General features: G+C 46.2%; 1 protein-coding gene across 3 annotated transcripts in view; it reads left to right on the top strand.

Moving 5' to 3' along the window:
* Nucleotides 1–13145, top strand: part of LOC141091100 (low molecular weight phosphotyrosine protein phosphatase-like) — a 44966-nt gene that overhangs the window by 14520 nt on the left and 17301 nt on the right. For 2 of the 3 annotated variants that reach the window (XM_073576447.1, XM_073576446.1), the window contains 2 exons: nt 1840–1913; nt 6630–6743. In XM_073576447.1, coding sequence (XP_073432548.1) covers nt 1840–1913; nt 6630–6743 — 188 coding nt within the window. Of the gene's footprint in view, nt 1–1839; nt 1914–6629; nt 6744–6800; nt 6915–13145 lie in introns of all 3 variants that reach the window. The other variant, XM_073576448.1, reaches the window with a different exon arrangement.

Here is a 13145-nt window from a genome sequence, read left to right as displayed (position 1 = left end):
CCGCGCGCTCTTTGGCTGCTCTCTCGTCCCCCGCGCGCTCTTTGGCTGCTCTCTCGTCCCCCGCGCGCTCTTTGGCTGCTCTCTCGTCCCCCGCGCGCTCTTCGGCTGCTCTCTCGTCCCCCGCGCGCTCTTCGGCTGCTCTCTCGTCCCCCGCGCGCTCTCCGGCTGCTCTCTCGCCTTCCCATCTCTCTCCGGCTGGCTCTCTCGACCCCCGGTGCTGCGGCTCCTTTAAATGTCCTCCAAGCCGCATCAGGGGCCGCATGTACATCCGGTGTCACCGCTGCAGGCCGGATCTTGCGGCCCGGCTATTCGCCGCAGGCCGCCGGACCCCTGACACCGGATGTCTGAAAGAGGCCTAAGTCAATTCTGCTTCAGTACAGCAGAATATGGGACAAGTCGCCTTCTCATATATGAAGCCTGCGGCTGAGCTCCACAGTGGTATGAGCCCACTGCACCACCCAGTCATGTCATAAGGGGAATGAGGAGGCAGTAGGTGCCCACATGAACATGTCACCATGATGGGAAAGCTTAAATGCTGCTGACAGTGACATGTAAGGCCTGTTTCACACTTACGTTTTTGGTGGCTGTTGAAATCCGCTAAAATGGCGGAAAACGGATCCGCCTGGGTACGGATTACATCGTGTGCCACCGGTCCGCTATGGTTCACGGATCCGCGGCCTGAAAAATTTTAAAGGAGCCGGGACGTCATCCATCGCTGCCTCTATCGCGGGATCCCAGGGGCGTCATCGCGGGAGTAGGGAGAGCATAATTCCCACAGGTATCACCTCCGTGCGAAATCCCGCGATGATACCTGCGGGAATGTCGTCCACCGGCTATACACCGATACCTCCATGCGATATCGGTGTATAGCCGGTGGACGACATTCCCGCAGGTATCATTGCGGGATTTCGCACGGAGGTATCGGTGTATAGCCGGTGGACGACATTCCCGCAGGTATCATTGCGGGATTTCGCACATAGGTATCGGTGTATAGCTGGTGGCCGACATTCCCGCAGGTATCATTGCGGGATTTCGCACGGAGGTATCGGTGTATAGCTGGTGGACGACATTCTCGCAGGTATCAGAGAGAGAGATTTTCTTCCAGCAGCCAGACAAGATTCAGGGTTAAAAAGGGAAAATGCGGATCCGCAGAGCAAAAAAAACGTTACAGGCTCTGTTCGGTGATCTCAGCGGATGCCAAAATTTTGGAGGATCCGCACAAATACGGACGCGACGGATGATCCTCAGTCAAAATCCGCCGACAATGCAAGTCAATAGGTAAAATAACGGATCCGAGAAGAAAAATGGCGGATCTGGTTTTTTTGGCAAAACGGCGGATTTTGACTGATGGTGACAAACGGAAGTGTGAAACAGGCCTAAGCAGTTAAACCATAGCAATCTGTCTGCTGTGTAACACGGCCGCCACCTGCACTTTGTGGAGACAGCGGAGCTCCTGAGTCGGCTCCACATACCCCAACCCGCTCTGTGACAGATCATGGAGCATGAAGGGCTGACAGTGAGCCTGATGCATGCTGCCCAATCTGTGGACCGCATTGTATCAGGCACTGGCTGCATTATCTCTGCCATGTTTGTTTGACTCTGAAATGCTGCATTGTTTCAGAGAAAAAACATACTTTTAATCATTGAGGCACCAACACTGCACTATAGACTAGTTGGACGGACAGGTCCCCGGCAGCTTTTCACAACCTGCTGACCTGGATTGACAGGTCCCTGCCTATACGTGCATGTAGTCAGACACCTGTTAGTCCAGTGAAAGTATGTTTTCTTCCAAAATGCAGTGCCCCTCTCATAGATCATTGATTTATACATTCCTTGCAGGTAACATCTGTCGATCTCCAATAGCAGAAGCCGTTTTTAGGAAGCTGGTATTGGATGAGGGTGTATCTCACCAGGTAAGAAGTTACACTATTATCCTCTTCTAGATCACAGAAAATGTATAATATCACGGGGGGGGGGCTGGACAAATGCTAGGTGACTGATGTGTCCAGAGTACTGCGACCTGTACCGGACTGTTTTACCACTGAAACTAATGATCAACAGTGTCTTGCAAAAGTATTCACCCCCTTGGCATTTTGCTACCTCACAACCTGGAATTTAATTTTTTTTTTTTTTTTTTTTTTGAGATATTTCTGGAAGAACGTTGAGTGATGGTCCAATGTCTAGGAGACCTCCCAGTCTGAAGAATGAATGGCTAATCACTGTTTGTTTTTCTGCACATGGTCCAGCCACCATTGGTTCAGGATACATTTAAATGAATAGTGATGCGCTGCAGTGTGTTGTACAGTCCCATTGGTTTTGGGATCAGTAGTGTTTTAGACTGTGCATGAACAGATCACAAAGTGATGACGTCTCCTAGGGACAAATCATCAAGTTTTGCAAAGAGCATACTTTGAGCTGTTGTGGTTGAAGGATTTCACACCACAAATTTGCAGCACTTTACTATGTAATATAAATTAAAAGGGGGTTTCACTCTACAACCACATGTAGGAGTTTAAATCTGTACTGATATCAAACCACGCCATAGATTTTGCCCATCGTAGTTTGAGTGGAAATCAAGAATTGAGCCTGCAGTGTAACACATCGAAATTTGGCAGCAGAGGTGCCGTGAGATCCATGGCCGATAAAGAGAAATCTCTTCTTGTGTGGCTCAATGCAGCTCCAACTGCTGGTTCCTGGGCTCGTGATTGCTGGAATGGCAGAGAGACCATGAAATGAAGATTAAAATCTTGTGTGACAATCCTGATGCTGCCAGTGGATGATGTAGAAGTTACCGTATAAACCTAGCACTCAACTTGGATGTCATCAAAAAGATTTATTGTAGTACGCATACAAAACGTTTCGGTCAATTGCGACCTCCTTCAATTACGTGCTGTATTAGGTATTCAGCAGGGGATTATATAGCCCTCGAATAGCTCGTTGTGCTCATAATAAAGACAGTCTGTCCGTCAGCATGAGTTAACTTATGTGGCCTGATGGGGCATATAAATAAGACTTGCGGCGGATCCCATATCTGGAGGCACATATGCCCCATCAGTCCACATAAATAAGATAACTCATGCTGACAGACTGTCTTTATTATGAGCACAACAAGCTATTCAAGGGCTATATAATCCCCTGCTGATTACCTAATACAGCACGTAACTGAAGAAGGTCGCAATTGACCGAAACGTATTGTATGCGTACTACAATAAATCTTTTTGATCACATCCAAGTTGAGTGGTAGGTTTATAACTTCTACTTTTACAGTTTGGGAACCTAACCTTTTACACCATCCTCCAGTTGTGCTCATTGTGTTTTTTTTTTTTTTCCCTACGTGCCAATGGATGATGTGTCTGGAGACAAGTTGGAAGAAAAGTTCCATTTAAACAAAGCATTTCTGAGTTGTTCCAACTTCTCTCTCATGTGAAATCCTGTTGAAATGTACCTGATGAAGCAGTTAGATCAACTATGAGATGCATTTTCAATAAAACTTGTTTCCAACTTGTGTATAGACACCTAATAGTCACTGGATTATCCTGCAAGTTATCTTAACTTCATGAGATCCTGGGTCAGATTTTTTATTTTTTTTGCTTTGTACTTACCCAGAAGTTTTAACAGTGTATACAGATGCCTAGTAGATGGTTCATGGTGCTCTATCTGCAGTAGCAAGTGACTAAAACTCCAGCAGCTATGTGCTGGGGTCGGGGGTTGTGCAGTCCCCGAGCTGAGAAAGGATCTTGTAATCAGCACTGCAGTCAATGTCAGTCCTGTCTTCACTTTTTTGTCTTGGGGTATGTGCACACACTGCGGATTATGCAGCGGATGTGGCCCTGCAGATCCGCAGCAGAATCTGCTGCGTTGTACAGTACCATTATAACCTATGGGAAACCGCAGTGCACACGTGCAGAATTTTTCAAGTGGTTTTGCTGCGGTTTCCAATCCGCAGAAAGAATTCACATGTCATTCTTTTCTACGGATTCTGCTGCGGTTTGCCATCTCCTCCATTGTAGAGGTGATAAACCGCAGGCTAATCTGCAGATTTACCTGCGGATTTTGCAAAATCCTCACGGAAAAATCCGCAGACCAATCCGCAGCGTGTGCACATAGCCTAAAGGGCAAAGCAATTGCCTCTTATCAAACCTCTAATGGTAATATTGGCATAAACCTGAGAATAAGTGCTGCTCTAATTTGCATTGTCCTAATTGAACGCTCTTCTTGCTGTGTGATCTGTGCCTGGTAATGGACGGTGCAGAGTGGCCACAGTGAGACCTTCCCTGCTGCTGGAGGTTAAGGGCCTGTCACACTAAGCGATATCGTTAGCAATATTGCTATAACGTCACTGGTTTTTGTGACGTTATAGCGATATTGCTAGCGATATCGCTATGTCTGATACTTGCCTCCGACCGCTCCCCTGCTGGTTATTGCTGATCGCGTGAGAATGTCCTGGAATGTTTCTCGTCTTCAGCTTCCTGTGGAGCGACGAACGTGGACGCGGGCGGGAGGACCGCCTAGTGTGACAGGTAAGTAGCGACCCCCGACCCCTGCGATGTCGCTGGTGAGATTTGCCTGTGTGGCAGCTCACTAGCGACCACTTAGCGATGTACCAGCGATCCTGACCGCGTCATATCGCTGGTCGGGATCGCTGGTACATCGCTAAGTGTGACAGTACCTTTAGACGAGGCTTCTATAGGGTCAATGCTGAGGATTCATTTCAAGTGAATCTTCTGTAATGTCTTATTGACTACAAGCCACAATACACACCATTATTAGTGGCGCTGTGTGGCCACGAGCTGCTCATCATTAATGTTGTGCCTAAGGCTTTATATAAATGACATTCAGCATACCACTTCATGAATTATCAGGCAGATTTTTCACAGTCTTGTATATAAGGCAAGGACCACACGATCGCTCCGGAGACAGGACAGCAGGTTTTAAAGTCGCATGACCAAAAAAAATCTGTAACGTGTTAAAAAGACAAAGAACGACAGACTGGTCTCATGCAACTTTCAAAAAAGTCTTTGGTAGCAAAGTCTCCTGATCTGCGACCGGCCAACAATGTTAGAGGTTACTGCTGCCACTGATGTGATGTGGTGCAGTCAGTGCTACTGTAGCCTTGGTTATACAGAAGCTAAGAGGCCATTCCTTTAGTTTAAGACTATGCTTAAAGGGAACATGCCCGCCGGGCATTTTTTTTAAGTCAAAGAGCCACGTTCAGCAGCACTAAGGCTGCACTCTGTTAAGGTCACTCTTCTGTTTTTGACCACCAGTAACGCTGAAAGATCCTGCAGTGTGTTATGATGTATTCACACTGCTGGGCGGGATCTGGGGCCTCCGCAACACGCAGGCACAATAGCCTGATGTCGGTTCTCGGGCAGCGCACACTGCGCATGCCCGAGAACTCTTGTCACAGCGCAGGCGCCGGAATACAAAACAGGAGGAGGCGGCGGAGCACGGGGGCATGATGGACGGATGGTGGGCAGCGCCCAGACACAAGACAAAGGGGCATGATGGACGTATGGTAGGCGGCCGATACAGGGGGACACACCATACTTATGCATTAAAGGTATGAGGACCTATTTATAAAAGTCAATATTTCAGCGTTACTAGGGGTCAGAAACAGAAGAGCCACCTTCACAGAATGCAGCTTTAGTGCTGCTGTAGGTGGCTCTTTAACTTAAAAACGCCCTGGAGGGGTGACAGGTTCCCTTTAACAGTTAAAGCATTCTTTATGTTGCTATGAAAATGAGGTTTTCTGAGCACAATGGGTGGGGTGGGGCTATGTGAGTCGGAGCACTCTTTCTTTTTTTTTTTTTTTTCAGTTTTATGTGATGGCTAATTGCTGTGGATCAGTATAGCAGGAGGTGAACTCTGAAGTTGTGCCATCACACCCACTGTGCGCTAAGCAGCAAATTTATGTGTGACTATAAAGGGGGTTTTCCAAACTGGCAAAAGAAGGAGAAAAAAGTTCCAGCACCAGGCGTCCCTTCATTAAAATCTTCAATATTTTATTTTCATGTCAAGAAAAAAACATGTGGGGACGCAGCCCCTAAACGCCTGACGCGTATCGAACAAATTTCTTAGTTATAGGCCTATGACTAAGAACTTTAGTCCCCCCGATGTTTTATTTCTTGACATGAAAATAAAATATTGAAGATTTTAATGAAGAGACGCCTAGTACTGCAACTTTTTTCTCCTTTTGCTATTGCTTATGAGTGGTATCCAGCCACTTGTTCCTGGCATCTGCGTTCATCTGGATTCCGGTGAGGCACCACTTATCCCGTTCCCAGTATGATGCTGGTTTTCCAAAATCTTACTGTACTCAAAATGATCTGAACTTAATTTGATACAGATTCCAGTGTAATGAAATAATTGGAGAAGTGTTATCTAACATTTTAGTTTGGTGCAGTGTCCTGACTGCTTCTGCCAAGATGTTCTGCAGGGGTTTTTTTTTTTTTTATGCGCACACTTCCATTTAAAAAAAAAAAAAAAAACAACACAGCCAGACTGGTTCTGGGATAGTCACACATGAATAAAAACTTCTAGGAACTCGAATATAAAACCCGTAGCTGGGTTGATAATGGCTTACATAAATTTGCCGATGAATTGGACTGTTTGTCTTTCTATTCTAGTGGAACATAGACAGTGCGGCCACCTCTACTTATGAAATAGGAAACCCCCCGGACTATCGTGGCCAGAGCTGTATGAAGAAGCACGGCGTTTCCATGAATCACACTGCCAGGCAGGTAATGTACCTCATTCCTTCTGTCATTGAATCCTATCCATTATGTTTTGTATTACAGTGGTCCGTAGACAGCGCTGCTACCTCTCACTGGAACGTGGGTTGCTCCCCCGATTCAAGGGCCGTAAAGTGCCTTAAAAGCCATGATACCGAAACATCGCATAAAGCACGACAGGTATAGGACAGTCCATCTTCTGCTGAGTTTCCAACACCATTCTCCTCTACTAGGACATCACTGCGAGCTTTTATTCCCCTGGCTGGGACTCTTGCTCTTTTGACATTTCCAGATTGTTGGATCGTGTGTCTTGCAGAAGAGCAGCTCAGGTTTTTTTTTTTTTTTGTTTTTTTTTTCCTTTTTAAAGTCTCTTTACTATTTTCTAAAACTCTTCTTTAACCATTGAGTCATTATATATGCAGTATCATGTCGTTTGGTGTCAGCTGATTGGGGGAGAGGGGGCAGGAAAATCGTTGCAATGCATGGGTAAGACGCCTGGACGCATCTGACTCCCAGGTCGCTGCTAGAAACAATGTTGTCAGAGTATTACTCCACTTTTATGGACTGATAATAAAACAATCAAAACAGAAGATATTTTTTCCTGTAAAATCCATTTTATGAAACATTCTTTCCTGTATAATAACTTGTACCGTATATAAAGCAAATTATAAATGATTTTAAAAAAAACCTCCTCCACCCCTTAGGCTTTGTTTATATGTAGTGTTTTTTGCTGCGTTTTTGCACTCTCATTGATTCCAATGCTGAACGATGGAAGATTTGACATGCTGCTTCTTGAAAAAACGCAGCCAATCACTCACCATATTACCCCATCTCTGGTCATGTAGTATGTGTGCGTTTGTCATGGTCAGATACATCCTGTGTAATTTTTGAAGGGAGAACTCCAACTCGAAGCCTATGCGGACAATGCAAGAACTGCCAAAAATTAGAAGGAATAAGGACTGTGATGCACCCATAAAAGAGGACCTCATACGCATTGTGTTAAAATCCTTAGGTAGTGGGACTACTACACTGCTAAAGCCCATGTTAAAGAAGGGAATGCAATACACACTGGAAGATGCGTAAAGGAGGGCCTCAGAAAAAAATATTACAATTTTTTTTAAAAAGATTGCACAGACTGAATTTGTCAGTAAATTCATGGAAAGAAGCTATCATGTTGTGGACTTTGGAAGAGATGAGTCCAGAAGGAACACTCATTTCCATCAGATGATAGTGAGACAACAAGAAATAGAAAAAGCAAAAACTCGTCTTGAATGAAGCTAAAGCTGTTGACGTGCCGAGTGAAGATCTTGCCACCATTACTGTATTAAAATTGAAGAAACACCCCAAAACAATGGAATGAGAAGGCTGCATACACTGGAACTAGTGAAGAGCAGAGGGTCAGAGTAGTTCTGCTGAAGAAAGTGACTGGCAGCGCGTCACCAAACCGCCCTGGAAGAAGAGGACTTGGACGCACAGGAAGTGCCTGGAAAGTCACTGTCCATGGACATTTTCTCAGACTCGTCCAGAGAGAGAATTTTAAAAACAGTGGGACTCCTACACTAGTGAAGCCTATGCACTAATTGCAAGAGCTGCCAAAAAGTAAAAGGGACTGCAATACAACCTGGAAGAGATATAGAGGAGGAATTCAGAATAAACTTTGACAATTTTAAAGAGTGGGGCTCCTAGACCCGCTCCCTCAGCAGGCAGAGTTTTCCCGGTGCTATGGCCTCTGTGTGCACCACCATGAGCAGGACGTCCACTTCCCCTTCCCTTTCTGCACACCTTGTTCATTTTAAATTGGTTAGCTAATTAATGCCTGCAAACTTTATGGTATTCTTTGGGAAAGTAAAAATATGTATCCCTGAAAAGGACTTCTGTTTTAAGCTTGCTGCAGCAGTAGACCTATGATAGGAATGGAAGCCAATAAACCCTGACAATATATTCCTCTAATACTATACTATCCTTCCTTGAGCAACTCTCCCTACAATCAATGCAGGTAACAGTAGTATTAATAGAGAAAAGAATAGCTTTAGCCATATAAAGGACTTTTGGTTTTAGCTTGCATCAACAAGGACTGTGAAGCAATAAACCTTGCCTATACACTCACTGGCCACTTTATTAGGTACACCATGCTAGTAACGGGTTGGACCACCTTTTGCCTTCAGAACTGCCTCAATTCTTCGTGGCAGAGATTCAACAAGGTGCTGGAAGCATTCCTCAGAGATTTTGGACCATATTGACATGATGGCATCACACAGTTGGCGCAGATTTGTCGGCTGCACATCCCTGATGCGAATCTCCCGTTCCACCACATCCCAAAGATGCTCTATTGGATTGAGATCTGGTGACTGAGGAGGCCATTTGAGTACAGTGAACTCATTGTCATGTTCAAGAAACCAATCTGAGATGATTCGAGCTTTATGACATGGCGCATTATCCTGCTGAAAGTAGCCATCAGATGTTGGGTACATTGTGGTCATAAAGGGATGGACATGGTCAGCAACAATACTCAGGTAGGCTGTGGCGTTGCAACGATGCTCAATTGGTACCAAGGGGCCCAAAGAGTGCCAAGAAAAAATTCCCCACACCATGACACCACCACCACCAGCCTGAACCGTTGATACAAGGCAGGATGGATCCATGCTTTCATGTTGTTTACGCCAAATTCTGACCCTACCATCCGAATGTCGCAGCAGAAATCGAGACTCATCAGACCAGGCAACGTTTTTCCAATCTTCTACTGGCCAATTTCGATGAGCTTGTGCAAATTGTAGCCTCAGTTTCCTGTTCTTAGCTGAAAGGAGTGGTACCCAGTGTGGTCTTCTGCTGCTGTAGCCCATCTGCCTCAAAGTTCGACGCACTGTGCGTTCAGAGATGCTCTTCTGCCTACCTTGGTTGTAACGGGTGGCAATTTGAGTCACTGTTGCCTTTCTATCAGCTCGAACCAGTCTGCCCATTCTCCTCTGACCTCTGGCATCAACAAGGCATTTCCGGCCACAGAACTGCCGCTCACTGGATTTTTTTTCTTTTTCGGACCATTCTCTGTAAACCCTAGAGATGGTTGTGCGTGAAAATCCCAGTAGATCAGCAGTTTCTGAAATACTCAGACCAGCCCTTCTGGCACCAACAATCATGCCACGTTCAAAGGCACTCAAATCACCTTTCTTCCCCATACTGATGCTCGGTTTGAACTGCAGGAGATTGTCTTGACCATGTCTACATGCCTAAATGCACTGAGTTGCCGCCATGTGATTGGCTGATTAGAAATTAAGTCTTAACACACAGTTGGACAGGTGTGCCTAATAAAGTGGCCAGTGAGTGTATGCCTCTAATGCTAAACTATCCCTTCTCCAGCAGCTAGCCCCACACTAATAAAGCCTATGCACTAACTGCAAGGGCTGCTAAAAATTAAAACGAACTGCAATACTCCCTGGAAGGCACATATAGGGCCTCAGAAAACATTTTTTTTCCCATGTTAAGGAATGGGACTCCTACATTTTTAGTGCATATATTGAATCTGGAGAGGCTGAAAAACATTCAACCCTGGGGTATACATATATACTGTATGTATGTAGGAGAATTGTAGTGTTATGCCTCTTACACACCCTGGAAAAATTGAGAGCAAGGGTCTGATCATGACCCTGTAGATATGGTGGAGGAGTAAAAGAAGAACTCGAAAATAAGTACTATATACCCTTGTTTGGGTGGGAAGTAGTACATGGTAATACGCCAGAAAAAGGAACATTTTAGTTGACTTTGTACCACTGCCATCATCCGGTGGGGGTTAATGAGTATGGGCTTATCCAGGCTTTGTTCATTTTGATAAGCCAGCTTGTCTGCATTTTCAATTGACAGACGGATGCGCCTATCTGTTATTATTATGCCCCCAGCAGCACTAAATACCCACTCGGACAAAATGCTAGCTGCAGGGCAGACCAACACCTCCAAGAAGTAGAGAGGAACAGCTCATGCTAGGTGTTCAGCTTGGATACCCAATAGTTGGACGGCACAGAGGAATCCCGTAGAGGCTGGTAGGGTCCAAAGTTTTTCCCTACTTGTCAGATTACCCCGCGCATCAGTGCCTGGGCGTTGGGAGGGTCTAAGTAAACTGTCCCAGACCTTTGTTAGACTTCCCCTGCCTCTGTTGGACCTGGTGTGTGTCTCCCTGGTCTCTACTCCTTGGTTGTCAAAGCAACAATTACCTCTGCCGTCAGCGTAGTCAGATGGAAATTTTTGTACTAACTGTTCAACTAGGGCTTTCTGGTATTTTACTAGCCCTCTTCACCACAGGAAGGAGTGATGGAAAGTTCTCTTTCTAGCATGGGTCGAGAAGGGTGAACCACCAGTAATACCCCCAAGATATGTATAACGCGAGGGTCATGGGAAAGGCAGGGAGACGGTCAGCCATGTGTGTCAGACTCCCAACAGGCAAGAATACCCTGTTCCCACCAGGAGGATGACTCTCCATCCCCTCCTCAACCCATCCACACTGAACGGATGGGTTGAAGCTGGTGTGGCTAGTACTCTGTAGCACAGGCAATTATCACCCAATTCATGATGAGAAGATAAGGTGATGCTGGCCCAGCCTCATCTCATTTACTTTCTGCCTCCATCTCCACCTGATCCGCATGCAGAGCTACCTCCTTTTAATTATGAGAATTGAGCCTTTAAGTAGATACAAAAGAGGAATGGTTACTCTTTATGGCATCATCACCTCGCACCGGCTTTGAATTGTCAAAGTTTTTCAGAACCCCACAGATGTCAGACATCCATGTCCACTCGTCGGTCCTTATGTGTGGCGGCTGCCTGGAATAACGATGGGCATTTTTTAGCTGGTATTCAACTACTACCCTCTGCTGCTCACTAAGCCTTGCTAACGTGTAATGTTGAGTTCCAGCGCGTGATAACGTCGCAGACTAGTCGGTCAGGTGGCACTTGCAGGGGTTGCTGCAGCACTGCCAGACCAGCAGCAGCTGTAGTTGACTTGCAGAAATGGGCATAGACGTGGCGTACCTTGACAAGTAGCTCAGTTAAATCTGGGTAGGTTTTTAGAAAGAGCTGAACCACTAAGTGGAGCAAGTGGGCTGGGCATTGTACGTGTGCGAGCTTACCAGTGTTCAGAGCGGCCACCAGGTTACAACCATTATCCCACACGACCATGCCTGGTTTTTGGTTCAGGGGCTAGACCCACAGATCCGTCTGGTTTGTTAAACCACACAGCAGAGTTGTTGAAAGGTCTGTCACCTAAGGAAGTGTGTTTTGGCATGGCCTGTTGCTGCTTCACTTAGGCAGTGCTTCCTGCTTGTGACTAATATGGACGACAGTTCTGAGATAGAGGGGGTGCAGGAACTGATGTATGAGGTGGGGGTAAACCCTTATTTAGGTAGGTTCTGAAATTCTGGGCGTCGGTAGCACGTGTGCCATCCCAGAGTCCAACTTGGTTCCAGCTTCCACAAGGTTCACACAGTGTGCCATGAGGGAAATGTTGCAAGCACTTGTCTGTTAAGTGGACCTTTCTAGCAACTGCGTTGGTCAGGGAACAGGTGATGTTATGGGACATGTGCTTGTGAAAGGTGGGGACGGCACAATGGGGAAAAATGGTGGCTTCTGGGAACATACTGAGGGACGGTCGCCCCCATGAGGTTGCAGAAAGCCTGTGTCCACAAGCCTAAACTGCAACATTCCTATGGCAAGCAGTATGGAAATGTGTTTGGGCTGGTGTGTGGCTGCTTATATCCACTTTCGTTTTAAGGGTTGGGATACGGACATCAGGGAGAAAGGCAGGCATCCACATCTGCATCTTGGACAGAGGATTGGCATGCACATAGCACAAGGGAAGAGGCAGTGGTTTCACCCTCAGACACCATTTGTTGACCCAGGTGTTTGGCCCACCTAGTCACATACTTGGATAACGTGCTTGAGCATGCTGGTAGTGGTCAGGCCTCGGCTGATTATTACAGCACAGGTCGAAAATGACAGTTCTCTCGTCTTCTGGACTTTCTGTAGAAAAAAACACTGAGGAACACCTAACCATTGGTCTGGTATCTTGCTGCCTGTGTGTGCTCTGAGGAATAGTTGTCCGCCTTATCCCACTGCCTCTTCCTGACTGTTGCGTTGCTGCGGATCCCTCCCCGTGTGCTGCTGTCCTCGCTCTGCATGGCACCTTTCCAGGTTGAGTCAGTGACTTCATCATCCTCCACCTTGTCTTCCACTTCCGCACTCTGGTCCTCCTTCTGACTTGTTAACTTAACAACATGGCTTGTTGGCAACTGTGTCTCATAATCATCTACGTCTTGAAACACTAATTTCTGTTGTCTTCTTTTGACCGTGGCTGCTCAAATATTTGGAGGTAATGCTACACACCATCGCCTCGTGTCCCTCTTGAAACGTGCAGTGTGAGAGGTCAGAATC

The sequence above is a fragment of the Dendrobates tinctorius genome, unplaced genomic scaffold, assembly GCF_039654945.1.
Source record: "Dendrobates tinctorius isolate UK_male_01 unplaced genomic scaffold, ASM3965494v1 ptg000049l, whole genome shotgun sequence".
NCBI lineage: Eukaryota > Metazoa > Chordata > Amphibia > Anura > Dendrobatidae > Dendrobates > Dendrobates tinctorius.
The sequence above is the reverse complement of the archived record's forward strand: the minus strand, read 5'-3'. Positions and strand labels throughout refer to the sequence as shown.